At 42.6% G+C, this 26,781-nt stretch overlaps 3 protein-coding genes across 3 annotated transcripts in view; 1 reads left to right on the forward strand and 2 right to left on the reverse strand.

Moving 5' to 3' along the window:
* psmd7 (proteasome 26S subunit, non-ATPase 7) overlaps positions 1-5,129 on the reverse strand; it is a 6,544-nt gene extending 1,415 nt beyond the window's left edge. The window contains exons 1-7 of the mRNA XM_010784036.1: positions 4,991-5,129; positions 4,430-4,521; positions 3,848-3,940; positions 2,619-2,716; positions 2,418-2,498; positions 1,887-1,978; positions 897-1,095 (exon numbers count right to left, since the gene is read on the reverse strand). Of these exons, the coding sequence (XP_010782338.1) occupies positions 897-1,095; positions 1,887-1,978; positions 2,418-2,498; positions 2,619-2,716; positions 3,848-3,940; positions 4,430-4,521; positions 4,991-5,064 (729 nt within the window). The 5' untranslated portion in view covers positions 5,065-5,129. The remainder of the gene's footprint in view (positions 1-896; positions 1,096-1,886; positions 1,979-2,417; positions 2,499-2,618; positions 2,717-3,847; positions 3,941-4,429; positions 4,522-4,990) is intronic.
* Positions 5,130-5,207: 78 nt separating this feature from the next.
* Positions 5,208-6,262, forward strand: LOC104956540 (dynein light chain roadblock-type 2). Its single transcript, XM_010784035.1, has 4 exons — positions 5,208-5,240; positions 5,534-5,609; positions 5,715-5,882; positions 6,022-6,262. The coding sequence occupies exons 1-4, from the start codon at positions 5,223-5,225 to the stop codon at positions 6,063-6,065; spliced, it is 306 nt and encodes a 101-aa protein (XP_010782337.1). The 5' UTR covers positions 5,208-5,222; the 3' UTR covers positions 6,066-6,262.
* Positions 6,263-7,119: 857 nt separating this feature from the next.
* Positions 7,120-23,419, reverse strand: LOC104956539 (genetic suppressor element 1-like). The gene is made up of 16 exons (XM_010784034.1): positions 23,335-23,419; positions 21,004-21,183; positions 19,256-19,455; positions 16,568-16,722; positions 16,248-16,451; positions 15,505-15,663; positions 14,201-14,484; positions 12,575-12,884; positions 11,879-12,489; positions 11,652-11,764; positions 11,280-11,559; positions 10,400-10,513; positions 9,865-10,245; positions 9,413-9,709; positions 8,917-9,020; positions 7,120-8,788 (listed from the first exon to the last, which is right to left on the reverse strand). The coding sequence occupies exons 2-16, from the start codon at positions 21,179-21,181 to the stop codon at positions 8,651-8,653; spliced, it is 3,528 nt and encodes a 1,175-aa protein (XP_010782336.1). The 5' UTR covers positions 21,182-21,183; positions 23,335-23,419; the 3' UTR covers positions 7,120-8,650.
* Between the last annotated feature and the right edge of the window lie 3,362 nt (positions 23,420-26,781).

The following is a 26,781-nucleotide window of genomic DNA, read 5'->3' on the forward strand; positions in this document are numbered from 1 at the left end:
CACACTTGCTAGCCTGTTCCACTCTTTGTTTTCCGAATGCCAGGAAGGATTCTTGCCTAGCTTCTGAAGGAAGTGACTCGGAAGACATGTGCTACCAAGCAAGCATCCTCGCGATTGAGAAACGGTCAGAGACAAACGACGAACCAACAATGACAGACAGAAAAAACAGAACTTAAATACACACAGGACTAATCAAGGAAACAAGAGACGGGTGAGGATGGAGGAGAAAACACAGGGGCACCAGGTGAACACAATCAAGAAAACAGGTAGGAGGGAACAGGTAGGAGGGAACACACACAGACANATTCTGATAGGCTTGAAGGGCGGTCGTGTGATTCAAAAAATAATAATATGAAAAGATTGGCATCAAAGGACACAGATTGATAGATATGCAGTTATTAATAACATCTAAAAAAAATAATTAAACTTAAAAAAAAAAAAACCTGTTTCCCTCAAACTTTGAGTGACCCCCCTGGCGGCCCCCCGGGTCGGGGCCCACACTTTGAAAAACACTGTACTAGAGCACTGTCTGCTCTTTAAATATGACCAAGTCTGCCCTCCAGTGGATAAATGAGAAGCTGCTGCTCAGTTAGAGATGTAAGCCGATAGGCTACTTTGGTTTTCTTACCTACATCTCTATGGTTCAGGGAATTATTTCCAAATGCTGTTGTTTTTATAACATGTTTTAATTCAACTTAAAACAATGAGTAATTGCTTCAGTTTAAATTCAGTGTAAAAACCCAGCTCTCCCATTTGCACATAATGAGAAAAACTAAATAAGATATTGCCTAAATGTAAGAGAAAGTACTACCATTAAAAAGACACCAATGTTCCTTTAATGATTACTGTACATATATAGATACAAATCAATTGCCCCTCATATACAAACAACTTACCAGTAGATTAACGTCTGGCAGCAGGTTGAAGACATCCTGCAGCTGATAGATGATCTGGTGGTTGATGGGAAGTTTTCCTGCCGTCACTCTCTCCAGGTAAGAGCGGATTTCCAACAGCTTGGAGTTGAGTCCCTTCAGGCCATGAACCTGATTAGTAATGCGTTGCGACAGGGTGCCAACAGTGGTATCCTTGATATCTCTGCATAGGGTATCAGGTGAGACAGGGGTGTCAAACTCAAAATACAAAGTGGGCCAAAATTAAAATATTGGTACTAGTCGAGGGCCGGACTGGTAAAATGTTTATTGCAAAACTTATTGAAATTAACTTATTGCACAGATTAAACCTGGAACTAACAAAACTTAAATTATTGCCTATAAAAACAACATTAAATAATCAGTTGTATTCATTTCTTATGGCTCTATCTGCAGCTTTTCCGGAGACATTTCTTATGATTACATTTTTCCACAGGCCAACAACAGCTTCAAAAAAACAATTTCCCTCAAAGAAAAAACCAAACATGCCCTGTTGTCGCAAGAAAAAAAGTGCAGAAGGAAACATCCATTGAAACTCAGTGTGCTTCTCTGTGATGCTAGTTCAAGCCAGATACTTGGCATCTCATCTCGGGTGCAAGTTCATCAATGTTTGGAGTCAGGCTCTGAGCTGAGGAAATCCTCAGGGTTGAGTGAAGGTGTGCGTGCAATATACCGACGGGCCAGATCTAATAGTAATTAAAAATGATCCTGCGGGCCGAAATTAAATCCACCAAGGGCCTGATTTGGCCCCCGGCCCTCGAGTTTGACACATGTGAGATGAGAAGTGAATGGGTGTGAAATTAAATGGCTTAACATGGTTTGCAAGTAGTCTTTATCTGTTGATCATTTCCATCTAAATGTATTAGCACTTTTATTGATTTTATTAAATAGAAAGCATATTTGTTTCATTTATACACCGTAATGTGATAACAATTATTTATTTTAATCAAAAGTTACCTGAGCAGATGCTCCACACCCACTTCTTCAGCTTCCTCGGCTCCAATCTCACTGGTGACGTGTTCAAATGTCTTGGATGTTGGTGTGCCATCCTAAAAATAGTAAAGCACAACAATGAAAATCATAATTCTAAGTTCAACCAAAGTTTGTTTGAATAGTAAGCAAGTTAAAATAGTCGTACTGTCATAGTGCAGTGTTTGAAACCACAAAAATAACAGGATGATATAATTGCGATATAGACTTTCCCCTTTAACTGGGAAAACTTTCTAACGCCTAAAAAAAAAAAAAGGTCTTCTAATTCAGTGTAGTTTGACCTTTACCTTGTGGAAAGGTTAGATATAAAGAGCTGTTATAAAACGTATTCAATGAAAATCACCAGACTTGTGTCAGGAAAATGCATGCATCAACACTAAACTCACACAAATGGAAATGTATTCATTATTATTTAATTCAATAGATCAATGCTCAGCCTAGACCCTTTTGAAACCACTCCTATTTAATCTCCTTCAATGCATTCCATGATTCACTTACGTCATGTATTTCCTCCACAGAGATGTATGCTTCTGTGGGTAGACCAAGGTCTTTTGGCTTCACGTCTATAATGACTAAGACCTGATGGAATAAAAGACAAATATACAAGTGACTTATACCGCATCAGAAAAAAAGAGAGGGGCAAGGTGATATCACAACACATTCACATCAAGCAGAGGCTAAATGTAAGCTGTTACTTACCGAATTGGTACAGTACTGCTTGATGAGCTCGTTGATGGCAATGTCATTCTTATGTAACTTGGGTCCTGTGTGGTACCATCCGACTATTCTTTCTCTGGCTGAAAACAAGGAAAGACAGTAAAGACGCTAGTAACAAATAATCAAGGTCACCATCATTAAACACTAGGGCTGTACCCGAATATTCGAATATTCGTTCGTTGGCCAACTATTCGGGTTTCAATTTCATTATTCATTTTGTTTTTCTAAATGTATGCTATCAATAAAGGCGAATTGCTATATTCTTATAATATATTTATACTTTTGAATTGCACTGTTAAAATGCGGAAATATATACAATCTCAGCCTGTGCTCCTGACATCGCGTTCACTCAGTCACGAACGCAAACGGAACGCTTCACCTCGTTTCACACACCTGAACACAAAATGCCGAAGACTTCAGCTGTGTGGGACCATTTTAAATGACGACGGTAAGAAGAAGGCAGTGTGCCAAATATGCGACAAGAAACTGGCCTACAACGGTGGCACAACAACTCTGAAAAGTCACCTGGAAGTAGTAGCCTAGCTTAGCTGTTGTCAAGTTGCCATGATGAAGCTGCTTTATCCACCGTTTAAACAGTAACGTTACAAATGATAAAATCGTGCACTTACTTTGCTTGGAAAATAGTTGCAAGCAACCGAATGGTTTTTTTTATATTAGTTTTTCAATTTTATCCGAATAGTGAAAATAATAGGAGCAATGTGGGAACATCTGGGGCTAAGGCAATTATTGGCATACGGTTCGTTCATTTATTTTTCGTTCTTCATTTATTTAAATACTGTTTACTGTATTGGTAACAAGTGTTACACTGTTGCGCCTATGTTATTAAAAGTATTGTTGTTATAACAGAAATATGTGTTTTGTATCTTCAAGTTGTAAAACGTTATAGACGGAATTTGGAACTAGATTTGGGTTAAATGCAGTGGACACATTTAGTTTTAATAACTGACAACTGAGACAATAAAAAAATCGTAATAGTATGCTCTTTCTGCGCTTCTTCACCTGACAACAGCGTGTTGTCGGATTCGGAGTGTGTTATGAAACCTTTTGGAGAAAAATAAATGTATACAAAAAAAAAAAATCTCTCCGCACTGAATATCCGCTGCTGATTACTACCGAATATCCGGAGCCCGAAAAATGGTATTCGGGACAGCCCTATTAAACACAAGCAGATAACATAGACAGTGCCTTACCATTAACTTTTTTGAACATGCCATACATGTTCTCCAAGTAGTCATGATCCAGGAACCACACAGAGTCATCCCTGTCATCCTCATCAAAAGGCACTGCAAAGGAACATTGACAATGAGTTAAAGAATTGACTTACGTTCCCCTTTCAGAATAATTGTATTTAATATTGAGCTTTAGCAGTTTTAAGTCCACAGTCAAATGCATATTCAAATATGTTCAAGTAGCCCTCTCAAAAAAATTGTACACATAATCAACCAATGACAGCATTTGGTTAATGTTTGCTGTGACTTTGGAGGGAGATTTGTAAGATATTATAAATTCTGATATGGAGTTCCTTGGATTAGTAATGAGGAAAACACGTTGATCCCAGAATGCTGGGGGTTTAGCAGGCACAGAGAGTCAAAAATAAAGATACTATACTGTTAAAGTTGTTAAGTTATAAGTGAATGATCCAGTCTTTGAGAGATTGTATCATACTAGGGAATACAAGGTAGAAAACCTCTGGCTCATTGTTCTTTGAGTATTACTTATATATTGAATAAGCTTCTCCCAAGCTGTCTAAATGCTGTCAAAATGTCACTCACCTGCAAAACTGTTTGAGACGTCAAGAACTTTTTTATGCCATGATCCCAGAAGGACACCAACCACTCGTTTCTGGTTTCCAACCTTTCCTATCCTGTAAATGAATGTGTAAGATGTGTCAAAACAGAAAACATTATCTTGTTAGTTTATCACAGTTTGTCCGAAGTAAACGCCATGACTCATGAACATAGGGTGAGCCGTTAGCTTGGGAGCTAGTCAAAGCTAAGCTAATGTTCATATCTTCATGTTATCAACGCTTAATGAATGAATGACAAAATAATACCATTACTGTGAATGTATTAGCAGGTTAACCTACTTACAAATCATACCTTATTATTAGAACATGTATTAATGTAACACATATTATGCTCGAACAACAACTACAGGTAAAACTAAACACATTTCCCTTAGCTAGCTAGCTTGGTCATGTCTGCATTCACTCTCAATGGCGCTCTGACTCAGCAGGGCTAACATTAGCTTAGCCTAGCAGCAACGTTAGGATTTTTGACTTTTTAACTAGCAAACTGTGTAAAGGATAATAGACAAGTGTTGAAATTACTGACCTGTTAAAATGATCGACAACACTGAGCAACACCAAGGGGTGAACGACAACATTTTCCACCGCTAGCTCCGGCATTTTAGCAGTGAAGATAAACAGCTCGCAGCCACCGATCTCAACACAATGACGGCAGCTCTACACTTCCGCCTGGCTGTGACGCAACTTCCGTTTCTCTTGGCAACAGAGAGACGCAGAGAAAAGGCAGGAGAGTTTTCATTTCTCAGATCACAGACAAAATGGCAGGAACTGAGCACGTAAGTTAATTTTGTTAATTGTGTGAGTTGTTTTCTTAACCTTATATTCAGTTGTGTCACTACATAACAACGTATTATGGTTAATTTTAACCTTGGATAAACAAAAACACCAACATTGTTTCAATTATACCATCTGTAATCATAGATTGTATGGCCGTAATGTCACTAAAATGACCTCACTGGCATTATATTTAACTTGCTAACTAACTTCAATGAAATAAAAATCAAACATTCTACTTCAGTAGGTGTTTTTTTAAATTAAATATCTTTCTTACTTTCATTCTGTCCTGCAGGCTAACGTTGAGGATACACTCAAAAGGATCGAAGCCCATAAAGGTGTGATTGGAACTATAGTTGTCAATACAGAAGGTAAACCAGAACACAATATAAATCTGCAGCCAAACTGTTTACTCTGGTGCAAAAGGTTAACAATGCTGTTTGACTCTAAAGGTTGTTAATGTTTGATCTTTTCAGGTATTCCCATCAGAACAACATTAGATAACTCCACAACTGTTCAGTATGCAGGACTTCTTCGCCACCTCGCGATGATGGCCAGGAGCACAGTGAGGGACATCGACCCTCAGAATGACCTCACCTTCCTCCGCATCCGCTCCAAGAAACATGAGATCTTGGTTGCACCAGGTGAGTTTGGACCAGATAGGTATTGTTGACGCAATGATGGCTACTGAAACAAAAATGTATTATCAACTCAACTAAAGGTTATTACTTAGGAGCCGCTCTGCTGTATTAACAATATTTGTTTTCTTTTATGTTTCGGCAGAGAACGACTTCCTGCTGATAGTCATACAGAACCCATCTGAATAGCTTCTGGACATTCCCATGATAGTCAGCCTTTGGTTTATCACATGATGCCGATTTATCCAGGCAAAAATATATTTTCCCACTGTGTTATGTTGCTCCATGTACTGCATGATCGTTCCTTTTGTACTTTAAGTTGCCTTAATGTACAGGTTGCACTTTTTGTTTACCTCATCTATTTCTTTCATTTCATTTCTGTGTTAATATTGAATAAGTCTGTGAAATAAAGCTGCTTGTGATGTACATAACTTACTGGGTCATACCTGTTCATTTTGATGGGTGACATATCCTATATACTATGTCAAATAGGTCCATACAGGTGCTTCACACAATTAAGAAATGTACTATATTGTACACAAAATCCAAAAGGATAAGATGACTTAGGAAAATGTACTTAAAAGGAAATATTATTGGGCCCCACCCAGGAGCTTAAGTCACAAATACTGCTTTGTCGACTGAGCATACTTCTTGTGACTGGAACTGAATAGGAAGAATCGGCATTTAACTCATCATCACATGCCTGAATGCTTGACCCAGTTTGTAGTTAACAAAGCTCTTCGGTATGGGTTACATTTATTTGTGTCCAATTTTCTTCTTTGAGGAAAGGGTCCCAGGAAATCAACCAAAAAATGATTGTAACTAATCAATTGTTTCCTTCTATAGCTTTACCTACGCCTGAATAGATTTCTTCTTGGCCATGGTAATTGAAAAAGCCTTGGGCTGGTACAGATCCTTTAGTTTGCAAAGTAATAGCTGTGATGGAGTAAAATATACAATGTTGACCATTGCAATGTTGTAGATTAATAAAGTAGTATAACATGGGAAACCTAAGTTAAGGTAAAAGTATAATATTGTAGATTGGAGTTTAATTGATCATTTTTTCCAGTGGTGGAAAATGTATTTCTCAGGAAATGTAAAACTTAAAATGGAAGAGCTCAAGATGAAAATACCTCAAAATTGTAATTATGTATTCGAGCAATGTTTTTATACTGTTTTGCATAGGAACTGAACACTTCATCTCCCCAGAGAAATGACAATGACTTGTAAAATAAATTTTACAAATATTTTTATTGTAAATTTCCATCAGAATGTACAGCAATTTATGTTAATAAATAATTCATCACAATTATACAGCCCAAATAATACATTACATAACTGATTGAAACAAATATGCAGGATTTCACAGCAGGTGATGCAGGCGGGTCAGGAGAGTTTTGGGAGATTGCTACTATAGCTTGTGCTTGTAGGAATGGGCTCCTGGGATTCCAATTTTCAGATAGGAAGGAAAGGGGCAGCTTGTTTTACCTGGCTTGAACAAAAATAAATGTCATAGAAAAAGAAAAGTAAATGTTATGTTTTTTGTTACAAACAGACGGTTATCAGTTTTAACATTACTGAAATGGAACTCAATCATTTGGCATTTAAGTAATTAAACATAGTTTTTCAGAATAATGCCACAAGAACTTCAGATAAGGGAAACAATTTAAAAGTTGGACAGTATGTTTATAAATACAGTATTTTCTCTCAGTGCCAATTATTATGAACATTTGTAGAATATTGCAAAAGACCTTTGATAATATCAACTCTTCAAGTTTAATTGACATCTCTAACCGTGTGGTGGGACAGACTCTTGGTTGAACCAGACTCTTGGTGTGAATAAAACTCACATTTGCCACGTTGTCGTCCAACGCCCAGTGCATGAAGGCTAACCCTCAAACCTTTTGACATCACATACCATTTTTCAAATACAACTGCCATAGCATCCTTCATTTCTAAACATTTTTTTATTCTGACCAGCAGCACTTTAAACAAAACATATGGCTTCCCACAAGAAATGGTTAAAACAGTAAAACATACGAAAATTCTTCCTCTACCACAAGTGACATTACCAATGGAAAATTTATTAAAACCTCAAAAAACTTCAATGATACCATTTTCCATTATATAGATTCTATCATTTAGCAGTTCTCTATCCTCTGCAGAAGCTTTACCAGCACACATCCGTTAGATACGGTGCTAATAGAGGCTAAAATATTTTACCACACAGGACGATCAAGTATTTCCTCCAATTTCACTTCAAGTGCATCCTACCAAGTTTAAGGCCTGAGGTGTGCTTTGATTCCTTCACCAAGTGACCGCTGCACGCTTACTCTCTTCTCATTGCTGGCCATAGAGGCTACAGATTTGTGATGAGTGATACATCTCATTAGTGTAAATCAATACATTTTATGCAAAAATTGATGTGAGCTAAATGGTGGAGAGTCCTTAAAGCTAAATCTGGGACTAGTGGGAGTGGTTCGCGTTACTCTGGCGAAGATGCTGTTTCACCTACACAGTGTTGTTACAATCCATAGGCAGAATGAGGGAGAGCGAGAACGCCCACACCATACGGCCACCATGGTTTACGGTTACCGTGGCAACATGGCAGGTAATCAGTTCAATAATAGAACTGATTGGCTAGCAGGGGTAACAAGACAAGGATTGTCTCTTTCAAGTGCTTCAAGTGCAGAGAGTGTTCTGGCTCTAGTCTTGTTCTTGTTACTGTTCCTTCGCTGTCAGAGGTGTGTCTGTCAGGGAGTGTGTGTCAGAGGTCACCTCTGCGTGTGCCCGTTCACTTGCCCCCTGCCCCAGTGAATGTTAGGTAGCGTCAAACACCGCCTGAAGTGCTCCAGCTGGGCCTGCAGTCTCTCCCTCTCCTCTCGCACTTTCTGCCTCTGACTCACCAGCTCCTGACAAAGGAAGAACGGATACAATTATCAAAAACCCAACATGTTCTGCACTGAGCAGCATCCCTTAAAAACAATATGCACATTATAAAAAAGAATGCACATAAATCTGCATGTGTACGGAAACTTACCCCCATATTGAGAGAGAGCTGCTCTGCAGTTCTGGTCAGATTGTAATTCTGTGCTTCAAGTCTCTTACACTGACTGTGAAGAATCTGCCTCTCTATGCTCCATTCTGTACAGAGAGAGAAACACACATTAGGGAAAATTGCATCCATTCTAATACCTTTCTCACACAATGGTCTAACAATATATGGGAGTCCAACCCAAGAAGTGGACCGTAGGATAAATCGGGGCTACTAACAAGAAACATTTGGCCCCTACAAAAACATACTTTTTTTATTGCTGCATCTAAACTTCAGCATATTTTTTTTAAATATACTGTACTAAAAGCAGTTCAAATGCAAGGCTTATCTGATAACATCCAATAATAATCATTGATAATGCTTCAAAACAGGAAATATGTTACACTTTAAGAGACATTGTGTGTGATTAAGATGCTTCTGAGTGTAGAATGAGACAAATGTTGGGCAACATTACAAAAAAACTGACTAGAAATTAACTCACCATCCGTATACTCCTGGTAGGCCTCAAACACGGCTTCGATACCCTGCCACTTCCTGGGCGCTTCTTCCATCTCCTCTTCCTCCTCTTCCTCCTCCTGACCAGACTCTTCCTCATCCTCATCAGACAGGTTTTCCCGCGGCACTGGAAGTTCTCCGCTGGCTACAAGGGAATGGAAATGATGGCCGTTGACATGTGAATGCTGAGGGGCGAGGTGAGATGAACTTTTCAGCTGAGAGATGCTGTGAGGCAACGAGCGGTCCGTCTTCATGCCGGCTTCAGGGACACAATTTGAGACTCCTTAGAAGAAATAAGAGAGAGAAGACTGTGGTTATAAAATATGCATTTTTACTGCTGGTGTATTACATGTGAACACCACTAGGTGGCAGAACATTGTCATTTTTAAATTCACAATTGAGCATGATGGTAATGCACCTCTGGAGTAAGTGGCTAACCTTTGTTCTGCAGTGTGTTGTGTGTGGACTGCAGCACAGCCTGGTGGAAGTGCTGAGCGAAGCCCTCTGGTGTGAACCTCTCCCAGGGCCTACTCCGTCCATTCGGCCCAGGATTTGGCTCCTTTTTCTGAGGAGAAGCCACAACGCCATTCTGGAGGCCCTGGAGGTTCCTGTTTGGCTGAGTCTCCATAAATTCACGTTTTACATGATGGGGGGCCAAGGCTGGAGGGATGCGGGCCACGTGGGAGTCCGAAGAGGGTTTGAATGTGTCGTTATAGGGGGGATGTTTGGGTTTGTGTAAATAGGGAGGGGAAGGGCTCGGAGAGTCTGGGTAATGATTTCCATTTGATTGGCTAGGCAGGGGGGCTGATGACGAGTCACCTAAAAACAAATGTTACACTTTCTTTAGAAAAAGTATAAAGCGTTAAACATAAACGTGCATATAATTGTGTGTGTGTGTGTGTGTGTGTGTGTGTGTGTGTGTGTGTGTGTGTGTGTGTGTGTGTGTGTGTGTGTGTGTGTGTGTGTCGCTCACCATTTGAGGGAGCAGGGGGACTGCTACACAGAGGTAAAGGATTATATTTGAGCGTGTCTAATGTCACAGTCTTCTTCTGAATGGCACTCAGCAGCTCCTCTGTCCTCTCCTTATCTGCAGAGAAAAGACAGAATGAGAACACCTGACATTCATATTTTAAAATATGGCTTAAAATATTGACTGGCACAAGGAAACCAATGGTTGCAGCCCAGCAAATGGGTCACTCAAGGTAAGGTCCAACACCATCCAACAGACTTTGGCCACCACACACATTATATAAAAGCTCATCCTTTTCAATAAAAAAAAGAATTAAAAATATAAATTATATCAGGTTTTTTTGGCAGAGGAGCAGATGTAGCAATGTTGACAGATAAGACATTGGTAACAGGAAATTAAATCAAAGATTGACAGGAAGTGCAAATGAGCTGCTAAATATGCACCAGTGTCCCTCTAAGGAAGTAATGAACAGTGATTATAAAAAAACGGAGTTTGCCCTGTAAACAGTATTTTAAAACATTGACTTGATTTCTGTATTGGGATTTCTTTAAAGCGATTTCCATGCTGTTTCAATAACTGGGTAAAACAAAATATATAAAACTAATTGAACGTAGTGTTTTCCTGCAAGGACAATAATTATATCTGGTACTAATATTGTATGCATTTGATATATTAAATCTTTCAAAATATTTAAATTTGCTCAATTCCCTAATTTGCTAAATATAACATCCTCTCAAGATGCTTCCTAACGGCTTCTTCTTCTCACCCCTCCAAAAGCCTCAGTAAACTGTGAGTCTTATTTTCCACGGGGAACCTCCAGATCAACTGTGAAGAAAGCAAAGTAGCACGTAGGCTGTGTGTGTGATGCTGAACAGGTTTTTACCTCTCCTCTGCTGTGGGCTGACATGGGAAAGGTTGAACATATGGAGGAAGTCTTTTTTCTCATGCAGTTCGGGGGTGCTGTCCATCTGCTCGGCAGAATACGGTGTGGTTAGGGAAGGTGTAGGTGTTGAAGGTGAAGTGGCCTTCCTCTTGCCCCGCACGGCTGGCGGAGAGAGGCTGCGCTCCCTCATCATCCTCCTTCTCTTCCTCCTCTTCCGTGCCAGAATCTCATCGCGATTGGCCATTGTGGTCAGACCGCACACACGTAGAAAATCCACTTTCTTTGGAGAGAGACATTTGGGCAGGTGAATATCGCTCTAACAAACATTTTAAAACCTTGAATGTTTATAAGAAGCATATGATATTCTTGCACCTCAGAGGATGCATCCAGTTTGAGTGGGGGCTGTTTTGTCACTCTCCTCAGATGGGCTTTCACCTCCTCCTCGTCACTCTCATCATATGATTCGTCCTGGTCATAGTAAAAACCTGGTGAAGGAACAGCAAGAGACAAATTAAGGAGAGAAGGATGTCAGCTCTTCTGCCTACTACCCCCTCTGCTGTAATTCCCCTCTCTTTCCACCTCTTCATCGCTGTGCTCACCTCCTTCTCTGGCCTCCTTCCTCCTCTTCTCCTCCATGTCCAGTTTGCTAAGCAGCCGGCGGTGCTGCTGCAGAACCTCGTCATACACCAGCATGCTGTCAGGCGGCTGACTCTGTCGCTCCCTTACTGGAGACGGAGACGAGGCCTGACTCCGACCCACCGGGTCGGGGCAGGTACCCTGAACTGAGGGAGGGGCACAGGCTCTCTGGTGGAGGTTACTCATGTGATGCCGCTGATAGAGGCTCTGGATGGCTCTGTCTTGCTCCGCCTTGTTCCAGGAACCTGCTTCTTGTAAACTGGCTACCCTTAATGAGGTGTACCGCTCTGTGCCCTCCCCTCTCCTCCTGCCTCCCTCCTCCGGCTTCTCCCCCCAGCTCAGAGGAGGCCTGTCGACTCTCGTCAGTCCTGGAGGCGGCCTACTGGGCGGTGTAGCAGGGTTGAGTTTTCTGCGGGAGTCTGCGGGGGTGTCGACAAGCGAAGCTGGGTTCCACAGTGTAGTCGGAGGGGCAGGGGCATGATGGTGACCTTTGGGGGAGATGAGGGGAGGAGGAGCGCCGAGGCAGGGAGGTGCGTCTTTGTTGCCTGAATGGTTGTGATGGACTGAATTGGTTCTGTTAAGGAAAATAAAAACAAAGTCAACGTCTCATCACACTGAGTGACATTGCAGACATAAATAATCATTTTCTGTGTTTTCACCTGTGACTGTCTCTCCTCAGCTCCACCCCTTTCCCGGGGGACCTGAGGCCCAGCTCCAGCGGACCCTCCCTCTCCTGCCCTTGCCCTCGTTGCCTTGATAACCATGCCGCCTCGCTGGCCCTCTGAGTCATCATGGCAGCTGCAAGAGCTCCATGGATCCCCCCGGAGCCAGCATGATGCTTCCCCAGGTGAGAAGGCACCAAGCTGGGCACAGGGTGTGGGATGGAGCCTCTGGAGGAGTGAAGGCCAGGCTGCAGGGACAGATGTTTGGGTGCTGGGAAACCTGGGTGCTCTGAATCCTTGTTTTTATCTGGAGAAACAGTTCAGAAGCCATACATTAGTTGTGTATGTATGTATGTAGACATGTATGACATTTCTTCAAACATATTTCAGCATCTTAAAGTGTGGACAAGATGATGGGTCAGACATTTTAATACATATCCTTTAAATATCTATTCGGAATCTTAAGTGACACACGCCAGTTTGGACAGTACCATACTTTTCGAAGATTTTAAATTATACCTGCCCTAAGGATGGCAAGAAATATGAATGAAAGTTTTGTTGTGCGGCTAAGCTCCACAAAGTGCATAAACTGTGTCAGTGTGAACAACCTTGTATATAAAAATATATATATTTTTACAATAGTCTGAAGGTCAAACTAGGACAGTAAAAGTACCTAAAAGCAAAATGCACATTATAAAAAATGTGTGATTCATAATTACTCTACACACTGAGGACAAGTGACAACCAATCACAGCCGGAATAGCCTACATCTTTCCTGTCTCTCATAGAGAATATGGATGCCGTCGTTTTTTAGGTGATCAAATGACAGTCAACAAAGTAAATGGCTGCGTAAATACGGCAGCAGGCTCTGCACGCTGGCACTGAACTTCTCAGGCTGCAGCACTACACCAACGGCTCTGCTGCAGAGAGTTCATGAAGTGGAGGAGCTTTTCAAACTATAAAGAAGCTGTGAACAGCAGACACTAGAAGAATCGCCCACATTCACTCATTAATCTGCTTTGACTATTCTGGCTGGAGAATGTTGATTGACAGAATTGACAAAACCTTCAAATAAGCCACAACCGCGGTGCACGCATGAGAGTGTCATAGGTGCGCTCCAGTACTTATAGAAATAGCATTACAACCCTGAAGAGCAGGGTTATGATTCATCTATTAAAACCTTATAACCTTTAACTTTTTGGTTCCTTAATGCTGCCTCTCCTTGAGCCAGAATACCATCAGAAGTTTATTCAACTATTGGGGCCCCGGACCAGAAGGGGCCCCCAAAGAAGGTTGATTACATTGATTGACACTACAATGACATGTCGGGAATCCACCAAGAGCTCATAATTTCAGCTTCGTTAATTTCAATTCGGGGGTGTGGTGGGGTGGGCGTGGTGGTGGTGGATGTATTAGGGTTTTAGGTTCTCTTTCTGCCTGGGGCCCCAGAGTGTTTTGAACCCCTTTGTCTTTGTGTGTGTGTGTGTTGTGTGTGTGTGTGCTGTGTGTGTGAGAGAGGTGTGTGTGTGTGTGTGTGTGTGTGTGTGTGTGTGTGTGTGTGTGTGTGTGTGTGTGTGTGTGTGTGTGTTGTGTGTGTGTGTTGTGTGTGTTGTGTGTGTGTACCCAGTCTGTTCGGGGTCAGCCTCTCCCCTGGCCTGGCCCTCTCCTCCGGTGGGGCCCTGCGAGCCTGCAGCTCAGCCAGGTAGTGGCTCTCGGCTGCTCGGACCATCTGCTGCTGTCTCTCCCTCTGCCTCTCCTTCTGTCTGTCCAGCTCTCTCTCCCGCTCCTCCTCCCTCTCTCTCTCCCTCTCCCGCTCTCGTTCCATCCCGGCCTCGCGCTCCCTTTCTTTCTCTCGTTCACGCTCTTGCTCTCTCTCTCGCTGGCGGAGCTCATTCTCCATCTGTAGCCTGTGGGGGAGGTTGACAAGTAGGCACACACACACACAGACAAACACACACAGGGGGAGAAGGTGAGAGATGCAACACCCAACATGAGGCAGATATTAACCACACACTGGTGAACCTCACACAAACATTTCTGCTCAAACATACACACACTCGCAGAAACACACACAAATATGCACACACGCTCTCCACTTGCCATGAGGAAAATAATCCATACTCAGCATGACTGAGCAAGAGCAGATGAACACTTAATAGGTATCCACAGGAAAAGGACACGCGCGCACACACACACACACACACACACACACACACACACACACACACACACACACACACACACACACACACACACACACACACACACACACAAAACAGAACACATTCAGCAGAAATCAATCACACACAAACAAACCTACAGGACACGCAGGAGCCATTACAGAAATATACGATAAATAACATCCATTTCAACACAAACATTTCCCTTGTGCATCTTGCCACAGAGAAACAAAGTGTATTGTGTGACTGAAAAAGTAGTTGGAAGAAGATGGAGAGAAAGAAAGAAAGAAAGAAAGAGGGGGTGAAAGAGACTTCCTTATTTATGAGACTTAATGTCATCCTTGCATATGCATGTCCATGTGTGTGCAGTGTGTGTGTGTGTGTGTGTGTGTGTGTGTGTGTGTGTGTGTGTGTGTGTGTGTGTGTGTGTGTGTGTGTGTGTGTGTGTGTGTGTGTGTGTGTGTGTGTGTGTGTGTGTGTGTGTGTGTGTCTGTGCGTGTGCGTGTGCGTGTGTGTGTGAAGGGCAGTGTGTGAGATGAGTGTATAGGAGGCACAGTGGGGTGTGTGCTAAAAATATCACACACTCAGCAACCTGTGCCTACCCTGCAGAGAGAGATTACAGAGCCCTGCACAGGGGAGAGAGAGGGTGTTTGTGTGTGTGTGTGTGTGTGTGTGTGTGTGTGTGTGTGTGTGTGTGTGTGTGTGTGTGTGTGTGTGTGTGTGTGTGTGTGTGTGTGTGTGTGTTACCTTTCAGCCAGCGCTGCTGTGTGGTTCATTTCTCCGGGGTAGCGGCCTCCGGGTAGGTGCATGTGGAGGGCAGAGGGGTGAAGATGAGAGAAGGCGCCCCCTCCAGGCACAGAGTAGAACTGTGAGCGCAGAGCAGAAAGACACATGGACTCGTCCATCCTGTGAAAGACAGGCAGGCAGATAGACAGGAACAACGGAGTTAGACAATAGGTATTGTAGGGTTATCAGCAGAAATATGAAATATGAAGAAAAAGAATTGCAGGTGGTTTAGAAAATAAAAAAGGGACTAGCAGGATGGACCATTTTGTTATTGTTTTGTTGTCTAGGATACTCGCATAAAGTAGCAACAGCATAAATTGTTGAATTGGTTTAAACCTGCTTTTCTAATTCAGAAAATGTGCACACAGTGAGCACAGACTGAACTATAATACACCTTTATCAAAATTAAAACACTGCAGGTACTTCAAGTAAACTGCAAACTGAGTGCTTATGTAAATATAGACAATGCAGACAATAACTATCAAATAAATGTCATCAATGTTTTGTCTCATGTGTTATTATCATTCAATTGTTCTATTTAATAAATGGCAAAAAAATGCAAAAAACAACAATACATCGGCATTGTACATCGGCCATTGGTCACACTGCTCACTAAATATTGGAATCGTCATTGTATTCCGTAAGTGTAAATCCATAATGGACAACCTCTATTAAGGGTTAGTAGTACAAGGTGGTGTTGTTACCTTTGTAAGGACAACTGGTGGTGCAGGTAGGCAGGATGGTAGTAAGCAGCAGCGGCTGCGGCGTGTGCAGCATGGGCAGGGTCCAAACTCATGGGAAGGGAGGCCATTCGGAGGTCATCTGAGGTGGCGAAGGGCCGGAGCGCTCTCAGGTACTCCTCTGGGATGCCACCCGAGGGCACACCAGGGTGCATCTGCCCAGGCAAACTGCAGAACAAGTGCACATCGTATTTATTTGGAACACTTCATAATGGGTTCTGTTTTAAGATTTGTAGGAGTGATATTAAACTTCTTTACTTTTATAAACAAACATATGCTCTTACCTAAGGCTCTGTATCCTAGGGTCCTGCATTACAGAGCTGGGGGTTAGACCAAAGTGATGAGCCAAGTGGTGAGGTGAATGGGTGGGCGGAGTCCTCTTACCCTGCTGTGGATGGGTGTTCTCCACCCGCTCCCTACTGAGAACACTCGGCTCCACCTGAAAGACATTGAGAGAGCACATATAACTGTGAATATCCATTGGGTTTGAGTGTGTGCTAGATTGAATCTGAGCATGAAAAAAATGAAAGGGAACTGAGACTGGATAACCCTCCCCCCTCGGAGCTGCACCCAGAGGCTCAGCAGAGTGGAAAAGTGGGTCTGATATGTCATAACAGGTCAAGATTAAAGTGGAAAGATGATCCTAATTTATGGCCAACAGCTCTCTCCTCCGTTGCTCTCTCTCTAAGAGCTTCCAACGCAAAGGATTTGGTCACTACAAAGTCCTTGATTTCTTATAGTACTCTACCTTCAAATCAACACTGCAAAAGCAGTCATAGGAAAGCCCAAATTACATAAAGATATTTTTCAAACTTGCATATAAAATTAAAACACAAAGAGGCACTGTTGGTAACGATGCATACCACGTGACTGTGTTCAGGGGCTGGCTCTGTCCCACTTTGCTTAATGTGTCAAGTGTCATTACTCTACTCTCTCCCCAAATAGAGACTAAACTACAGCAATGCAGCTCTCACTTTAGCTTGGCCATTTAGCAGGCTAACATTTGCTAATCAGCACTTCACACAAAAACCAGCTGAAGCTGATAGTATTTTACTAACTAAAGTTTACTACAAAGACAAATGACGACCGAATGAGGGCACCAGATGAAAAGTCAGTGGACCACTCGGTTGACATGATTCATCCTCTGGACAACATGGATGTCTTTGCAAATTTGACTAAAATTCATAGTAGTTGCAGTTGTTGACAAAGTTTAGAAGGCTGTTTGTGAAGCTACACATGGGTTGTTAACCAAGCTATATTTTTAACATGTTATTATATATATTTAACATAGCAGCTTTATTACACCCGTTTGAAGCACTTCGACAATTTCTTTTTTGAATATACTGACAATGCCATTTATAGAGCCAAACTGATAGCATTGCTCAACAAATCTAATCTTCAGGGAAAATGATGAAGCTGAAGAAAAAAATAGCTACAAAAAGAGTATATTAATAAAAACATACAGTTCCATACATTTCCACTATATTGTGTCAAATCTTGTTGCCACAGCAACAAACAGCAATACAGCAGGTCAGACAGACCACGGGCGAACTGCAAACAAATTACCTCTGCCAGCACCAGCTGATCTGCTACAAGTATTGCACAACACTTGCAGTGAAAAGTCTGTGCTTTGAATATGTTTGAATAGTTTTGAATGTGCCACATTAATGGAAAGCAGATTCAAACCAGTGATAGACTGTCTCTCTCTCACTATATCATTCTGAAATCTGCACTGGCTGAAAATGAGAAGGGGAGGCGACACAAGGAGGGTCTGGAGAACAGCCATCACATTCCTTGACCTCTGCCCCCGCAGACAGCCAAAGGCCTTCACACATGCAGCGATAAACACACGCTGTCGGTTTCTTTAGCTTAAATCGTTCTGTTACAGGACAAGCTGCATACAGTAAGGACAAACACTGAATCAACGCAGAGCTTCAGAGTTCTCTCTCTGCCTGCTCGTTCTTACCCTCCCTTCCCTCATTTCTTAACATCCTATTCTCTATTTCCCTGCCTCCCTCCTTCTTTCTCGCTGAATGTCTGAATGGGAGCCCCAGGCAGGCAGAGCCACAGAGTGGTCTTTGTGAAGGGGGAGAAAGGCAGCTCTGATCCAGGGGGAAGTGGCTACTGTGGGGGCTCACCCCTGCATTGTGTGAGGGGCCTGGTTCCTCGCCCCACCTTAAATGTGCTCACACACCCACAAGCAAACATCCATAGACGCACACACACACACACACACACACATACACTGGTCCCTCTTCACTTCGTAAGCCTTTTGTGGTGAAGGGTCAAGTACACACACACACACACACATACATACACACATACACACAATCACAAACACACACACACACACACACACACACACACACACACACACACACACACACACACACACACACACACACACACACACACACACACACACACACGTTGTGTTGCAACGTAAAAAGATTAATTGAAAACGAAACCATTAATCAGCTGCACTATACAGCATCTCTCTCACACACACACACACACACACACACACACACACACACACACTGCAGGAAGCTGAACACAATAGGTGCCAGTCTCTGAAGCCTCCAGTGTTTCTTTACAAACCCCTCATGTGTTGCAGAAAAAGACATGGACTGATTAGTGAGAGGAAGAGGGGGTGAGGCAGAGGGGTGAAAGCATGAAAATGAAAGAATGAGACAAGACAGAGAGAGTGTGAGTCGGGGGATAGAAGAAAAGAAATGGAGGGATGGCTGGTTTTGACAGTTTGATGTTGACAAGAACTGGGACTATTAATTTAATGGAGGGAGCAGCAGCAGGAAAGATGAGGGAGATAGAAAGAGACGAACGACTCATCTTAGAGAGAGAGAAAGAGAAAGGGAGAGAGATGTGAGAAAAAGAGAAACCAGAAGGAAACATAGAGTAGAGATACATAGACTGAGAGCAGCAGTCACTGATTGATAAATAACGTCTCTTACCTGTCGTCCGTCGGCTCTCCACAGGCCGTTGCTGGTCTTGGTGGGGGCAATGGTGACTACTGGAGGGGTGCCGGGGACACCGTGACCCCTGGTCTGGCCTAAGAGGGGCCCTAATGAGCCCCGCTTAGGGGTGGAGACTGGCGAGCTGTGGCTGGTGGCTGGAGAAGAGACTGGAGACGACTCACCGCTGATGGCAGAACCTGAGGCGGGGAGAGAAGGGTTTAATAACAGCTGGAGAGGCAGGAATAAACTGAAGCTATCAGAAGGTGATCAGATTAAAACGATTTCAGGATCCAACGATCCCACCGTGAAATAATGCAGATGTTGCAGGGTAAGAAAACACTGTTTTCAGTCAGTGTGCTGGTCTGTGACGAGGTAAACAGTAATTCAATTATTTTGATGAAACGCTTCCTGGCAAAACGTGACAGAAATAAAAGAGAGTGTAAACAAAGGTACAGAAGGTATGTGTGTGTGTGTGTGTGTGTGTGTGTGTGTGTGTGTGTGTGTGTGTGTGTGTGTGTGTGTGTGTGTGTGTGTGTGTGTGTGTGTGTGTGTGTGTGTGGCCTAGCATTACTATACTTGTGGGGACCTAAATCTGTTTACACAGTCACGTGTGGAGACTCGCCTCCCTTATGGGGACAAAATGGAGGTCCCCATGAGGGGAATCATTAATTTTAGGGTGAAGACTTGGTTAGGTTTAGGTTTAGGGTTAGGGTAAGGGTAAGGGTTAGGGATAGGCATGTGTTGGTTATGGTTAAGGTTAGGATAAATCTCCAGGAAATGCATGCAAGTCAATGCTGATAAACCTAATAGAGAGAGTACGAAAGAAGGGTGTCACGAATAAAGGTGTTAAAAAGAGGCGGGGGTGGTAAGCGGGGCGAAAGGGGGAAGTGTTAAATGTGATAAAGAGAGAGTATGAGTGTGTGTTGTCTTTAATATTCACGCTACTCTTTTACTGTGACACTCAATAACAAGTAGAAACACAAACACATTCAGAGAAAGAGCAAATAATGAGGTGGAGAGTTGGAAGGTGGGGACGAATTAGATCATGTAGAGAACGAGCTATAGGGAAAGAACGAGAGAGAGATTATGATGTAGAGTGGGGTGGGGAGAGAGAGAGAGCTTGCTATAATTGGCTGTAATTAGATTCTCATTATTAGGAGATGAATGGAAACGGATGAAGGAAGAGACAGAGAGGGAGAGGTCAGGATAGGTCAGATCTTATTCAACACCTTCATTAGGACACCAATGAGCTGAGTGAGGACACACACAGACACACACACATAACACATGCACAACCACACACACGGTCACACAAGAGCTACCAAGCAGTAAAATGCTTCACATTAATCAACAAATCACAACCTTGGTCTGTGAAATGATCTACTTACATAATAATTGGCAATGTGTTGAAATACTGTGTTCAAATCAATGCTGTTAATACTCATAATTATTTTTGCTTTTTGTTAGAGTTACATTCGAAGCTATGGCCAAGAGATGCTTAGCTCAGCTTAGCATAAAAGGGTAACCGTTAGCCATGTTACATGTTCTTGTTTGTTCAATCTGTTACAAACCAGGAAAAATGCCTGCGTGAGCATTAAGTTCCTCAGCTCAGTTGCTCAGTTGCTCAGTGTGTGTGTGTGTGTGTGTGTGTGTGTGTGTGTGTGTGTGTGTGTGTGTGTGTGTGTGTGTGTGTGTGTGTGTGTGTGTGTGTGTGTGTGTGTGTGAGAGTTAAGATCACTGCTCACCTCTGGGATCTTCGGCCTGTTTGGCCAGTTTACGCAGGGCAGCGGCGAATCCGGAGTTTGCAGACTGAGCAACTGCGTTCCCATTGGTTAGTGGGCTGAGGGGACTGACAGTGGCCGTGGTGCGAGTTGCCGTGGAGATCATTCCTAATGATTGTGATTTATTGGACTCATGGTTCATACCTGAGGAGGAGGGGAGCAGAAGGAAATATGTGAGGAGCTTTGATATGTGTACAAATGTCACCCTGAAGTATAATGCTTGATATCTTTCAGTAAAGCACAGAAGATCCAGGTAAAAAGCCAGTTTTGTCAACTGATTATCACCTCTAAATAAAAGTAAAAACAAAGCTTTGAATTATTTTGTTATAACATTCATCAGTTTTTGAACACTGTTGGTATCTTATTTATCTTGAATAAATGAAACCTGTACACAAGTGCTCAAAGAGAATGGACAAGTGTGTGTGTACATGTGTGTGTGTGTTTCTGCCTTTGTGTCTGGACATCATAGTGAACACATACGCGTGGGTCAGCTCCCCTACACACAGAGTGGAGGAACTAGAGCTGTGTCAAATAGAGCGGTGACCCTAATAGCAAATCACACACATGAGTGCGCACATGTCCATTTCCTCAAGGGAGCCAGCCAACACATCTTAAGAACCTCGGGAGTGTCTACACACAAACATAATTTAGTATCAATGCCGTTTTTACACCCAGATGCAAGTATGTGGTCACACAAATGAATACACACTGTCCCACACACGCAGATAACTAGCAATCTCATTGATCTGATTTATAGTACACACACTTAGAGCAAACGTGGTTAGTGTAACCTTTGTCTTCACCCGTACCCTCTTACTGACCCAGTAATGTTAATTACAGCTGGAATTAGCCAGCAGCCCCCCTGCCTGCTGCAGCAATGACCTCATTACCACCACCACAACACACGCACACACACACACACACACACACACAACACACACACAACACACACACACACACACACACACACACAAAACCACCTTTTAAACACACGCACACACACACACACATGATGCCACAGGAAGAGAAAACAAACAGCCTAAGCAGTAAACATGCTCATGAAAAATTCATACGTGCACATTGAACAGGCATTATTGAATGTTCTGCTCATCACATGGGTGATTTGAAGGGTGTGGAGAAAAAAGGGCGGTCTGCTCACAGAGTTTGTGAATTGAAAGTATCATGAATCTTATATTTTCACGGATGCCAGATTTCTACCTACTACCTGCCAGCTTTCACACATGTGAGCAAAAACAGGCAAAGGAAGCTGCAGAGCGATACACAGAGTGAGAAGAAGATATACTAAGGGAAGAATGAAGAAAACTGAACAGAAGCCAAATCTTAAACTAAGTAAACATAAAGTAGAGAGTGACAGATGTTGCAGTATGACATTATGTAAACGAACAGAGAAACGTTTCTGTACATTCTTGAAAATAAAAAACAGTTAGAGTTACATCTTTGTTGATAAAGCTTTGTGGTTCTGCGAGTTTCCTCTGTTATCAGCTGCCACAAAGCAACAGACAGATAACACAACCTGTCAGACTGCATCTAATGCTCTGAATGACACATCCAATGGGTGTAATGTATATTAACATGCCTGCAGCTTCTGACATGTATGGTGTGTTTTTACATCAGAAAACAACCAGAGTACACCAGATCTTCTTTAATGTTCACTGTACTTTAATCATTACCTTTTTTGTTTCAAGCCTTATCCTCATTTATTTAATTTTATTTATTCACCATTTACCTTTTGCTACACTTTTGAATGTCATGCCGATAAAGCAAATTGAAACTGAACCAGACAGACAGAAAGGGAAAGAGAGATGAAGAGAGTAAAAGCTCAGATCCTGACAGGCTGTGTGTGTGTGTGTGTGTGTGTGTGTGTGTGTGTGTGTGTGTGTGTGTGTGTGTGTGTGTGTCTATACCTCTGTCTCTGCTGAGCCCAGCAGTCAAGGGAGAGATGATAAGACAGTTTCTATCGACTCTTTCTCTCCCTCCTTCCTCTCCACTCACTCTTTCCTTCCTTCCCGTCTCTCTCTCTCTCTCTCTCTCTCTCTCTCTCTCTCTCTCTCTCTCTCTCTCTCTCTCTCTCTCTCGTTTATCTCAGCACACTGGAGCTTATTTAACAAAAGCCAACACACATAATCTCCTCTGTTTCTTGCTTTCTTTCTTCCTTTTTTCTACAATCTTTTGTTGCAGGCTATTTCTCGGATATATACCCGTGTCATTCACAAACTAAAACATACTAACATATGTATGTGAGCGTAATTAAAACATGCAAACAGACACACTCACCCTCCCGCTCACTGCTCCTGCTCGTCGTCTTTCTGCTCCTCTGTGAGACTCTTTCTCTCGCTCCCTCTCAGCCTTGCAGCTGCTACATGGTCACGTGACCTCTTTTCTATCCACTTCCCCCCTCCTCCTACTCCTCCTCTCCATCCACCGCCCCCTCCTCCTCCTTCCCCTCCCTCTCCATTTATCACCCTCTCCATCCTACCTCCTCTTCCTCTCTTCTCTCATCTCTGTCACTCTTTTTATCTTTCCATTTTTTCTCCTTAGCTGTCCCTTCTCTCTCTCTCTCTCTCAAACTGTGCTCTCTGTCGTTGTCTTTTCTCTCTTCATTCTTCAACCTTCCTCCTTTTGGCTCGTACTCACGGGAGGGTGGGGGGTGATTGGTGGGGGGTAGGGGGGNATCAGGTTTCATAGAGCCAAACATTTCAAGTGCCAATATAAAACATCTCCATTCCTTGCATTTATAAATGTTACATTTCTAATAAACTAAATAATGCAATTATAGCTCACTACTGCCCCCTAACTAACAGAGCAGAACACATGTAGGCTAATATAGCAGTTTTGCTAATTGAAAAGCATGGACTCAAAACTCTGCAAAACTACGAAATAACACCACATAATATCAAAACACATACAGTGGGGCAAAAAAGTATTTAGTCAGCCACCAATTGTGCAAGTTCTCTCACTTAAAAAGATGAGAGAGAGGCCTGTAACTTTCATCCTAGGTATACCTCAACTATGAGAGACAAAATGAGAAAAAGAATTCCAGAAAATCACATTGTCTGATTTTCAAAGAATTTATTTGCAAATTATGGTGGAAAATAAGTATTTGGTCAATAACAAAAGTTCATCTCAATACTTTGTTATATACCTTTTGTTGGCAATGACAGAGGTCAAAAGTTTTCTGTAAGTCTTCACAAGGTCACAAGGTTTTCACACTGTTGCTGGTATTTTGGCCCATTCCTCCATGCAGATCTCCTCTAGAGCAGTGATGTTTTGGGGCTGTCGCTGGGCAACACGGACTTTCAACTCCCTCCAAAGATTTTCTATGGGGTTGAGATCTGGAGACTGGCTAGGCCACTCCAGGACCTTGAAATGCTTCTTACGAAGCCACTCCTTTGTTGCCCGGGCGGTGTGTTTGGGATCATTGTCATGCTGAAAGACCCAGCCACGTTTCATCTTCAATGCCCTTGCTGATGGAAGGAGGTTGTCACTCGAAATCTCAAGATACATGGCCCCATTCATTCTTTCCTTTACACGGATCAGTCGTCCTGGTCCCTTTGCAGAAAAACAGCCCCAAAGCATGATGTTTCCACCCCCATGTTTCACAGTAGGTATGGTGTTTGGATGCAACTCAGCATTCTTTCTCCTCCAAACACGTCTAGTTGAGTTTTTACCAAAAAGTTCTATTTTGGTTTCATCTGACCATATGACATTCTCCCAATCCTCTTCAGGATCATCTAAATGCTCTCTAGCAAACTTCAGAAGGGCCTGGACATGTACTGGCTTAAGCAGGGGGACACGTCTAACACTGCAGGATTTGAGTCCCTGGCGGCGTAGTGTGTTACTGACGGTAGCCTTTGTTACTTTGGTCCCAGCTCTCTGCAGGTCATTGACTAGGTCCCCCCGTGTGGTTCTGGGATTTTTGCTCACCGTTCTTGTGATCATTTTGACCCCACGGGGTGAGATCTTGCGTGGAGCCCCAGATCGAGGGAGATTATCAGTGGTCTTGTATGTCTTCCATTTTCTAATAATTGCTCCCACAGTTGATTTCTTCACACCAAGCTGCTTACCTATTGCAGATTCAGTCTTCCCAGCCTGGTGCAGGTCTACAATTTTGTTTCTGGTGTCCTTTGACAGCTCTTTGGTCTTGGCCATAGTGGAGTTTGGAGTGTGACTGTTTGAGGTTGTGGACAGGTGTCTTTTATACTGATAACAAGTTCAAACAGTTGCCATTAATACAGTTAACAAGTGGAGGACAGAGGAGGCTCTTAAAGAAGAAGTTACAGGTCTGTGAGAGCCAGAAATCTTGTTTGTTTGTAGGTGACCAAATACTTATTTTACCGAGGAATTTACCAATTCATTCATTAAAAATCAGACAATGTGATTTTCTGGATTTTTTTTCTCATTTTGTCTCTCATAGTTGAGGTGTACCAAGGATGAAAATTACAGGCCTCTCTCATTTTTTTAAGTGGGAGAACTTGCACAATTGGTGGCTGACTAAATACTTTTTTGCCCCACTGTATTTATAATAATTTATTTCTGCAGTCACATGAAACCTCATAATCAAGTTTTGTGACAAGATTTGTTTTTCGAATTTTACAAATGTTTCTCACATATTGTACAAAACATGGGAACCTCATGATGTGATGTTTATTCGCTTCCTATTAGATTAAAACAGTTGGTCAGTGACAACACTGTACTGTTGAAAGCAGAATTGATACTTAGCAAGAAATACAAATCAATAATATGTTGTGTTATAAAGATGACCTGTGTGCACGATCACATGCTGAGAGCAATAACTCAGCAAGCTTAACATGTCATTTTTTATCGACTCAACATCGATGCTAGTTTTCTTTTCACATTGTGTGTTTGTGTCATTATGGGAATTATTTTTTCCTGCACACGCCTTCTGTAACTGGCACTAAACAAGGGTTTTGAGTACTTCACCAGGTGTTTATATATCTGTCTGTCTGTGGTCACATGTTGTCACTGCAAAAGTGTTGCATCCATGCAATATGAGGTCACAAAATGCTTGAGATCAAAATGAAGGCGTGTTCCGGTCAATCGGGGCCAAGGTGTCATGCCTCCCCCTGCACGCGCGCGCGCACACACACGCGCGCACGCGCACACACACACACACACACACACGCACACACACACACACACACACACACACACACACACACACACACACACACACACACACACACACACACACACTTTAAACAGGTATGTAGTTGAAGTCAGAATGAAGATTGAAGTCAGAAATGTGCGTGGTTTTCAGGGGGACAGGGGGCCTAGGGTTGCAAAGGGGCGGAAACTTTCCGGTAAATTTCCGGAAACTTTCCACGTGAAGTTAAGCTGGGGAATTTTTGAAATATTCGATGCCCCAGGCTCTATTTGGCATTTCTTTACAGGTGTATAGTGTAAAATCAAAAGCAAGGCATATCTCTAAAATGGGATGGGTCCAAGCGAGTAGGTAGTGGATTATGACGCGATCCATTGGTCATTGGCTCCTTCACCAATATACAAGCCTGGCCAGTCACGGCTGAAATGATCCTATTGCACGATGTTCTCCTGTTACACTTTTTTTCCTTACGAATGAACAAAAGATTGATGTGTTCATTTTTTGGGGTTAACAGAAACGGGTTACCATTGTACAGAGTCAGGCTACATTTGTCCAGTCTTTGTGCTAAGTTAAGTAAATCACCTGCTATTAACTCTATA

This window comes from Notothenia coriiceps, unplaced genomic scaffold (assembly GCF_000735185.1).
Source record: "Notothenia coriiceps isolate Sejong01 unplaced genomic scaffold, NC01 NC01_scaffold00026098, whole genome shotgun sequence".
Classification (NCBI taxonomy): Eukaryota; Metazoa; Chordata; class Actinopteri; order Perciformes; family Nototheniidae; genus Notothenia; species Notothenia coriiceps.

What these genes read in the sequence shown, in the direction of transcription:
- LOC104956540 (XM_010784035.1), top strand. An exon ending in TATAGTTGTCAATACAGAAG is followed by an intron (nt 5,610 to 5,714) that starts GTAAACCAGAAC and finishes TGATCTTTTCAG; the next exon opens with GTATTCCCATCAGAACAACA. An exon ending in TGAGATCTTGGTTGCACCAG is followed by an intron (nt 5,883 to 6,021) that starts GTGAGTTTGGAC and finishes ATGTTTCGGCAG; the next exon opens with AGAACGACTTCCTGCTGATA.
- LOC104956539 (XM_010784034.1), bottom strand. Translation starts at nt 21,181, where the DNA reads ATGAACCATGAGTCCAATAAATCACAATCATTAGGAATGATCTCCACG. An exon ending in GGAGAGCCGACGGACGACAG is followed by an intron (nt 16,723 to 19,255) that starts GTAAGAGACGTT and finishes AATGTCTTTCAG; the next exon opens with GTGGAGCCGAGTGTTCTCAG. An exon ending in CTGAGGAGAGACAGTCACAG is followed by an intron (nt 12,490 to 12,574) that starts GTGAAAACACAG and finishes TTTCCTTAACAG; the next exon opens with AACCAATTCAGTCCATCACA.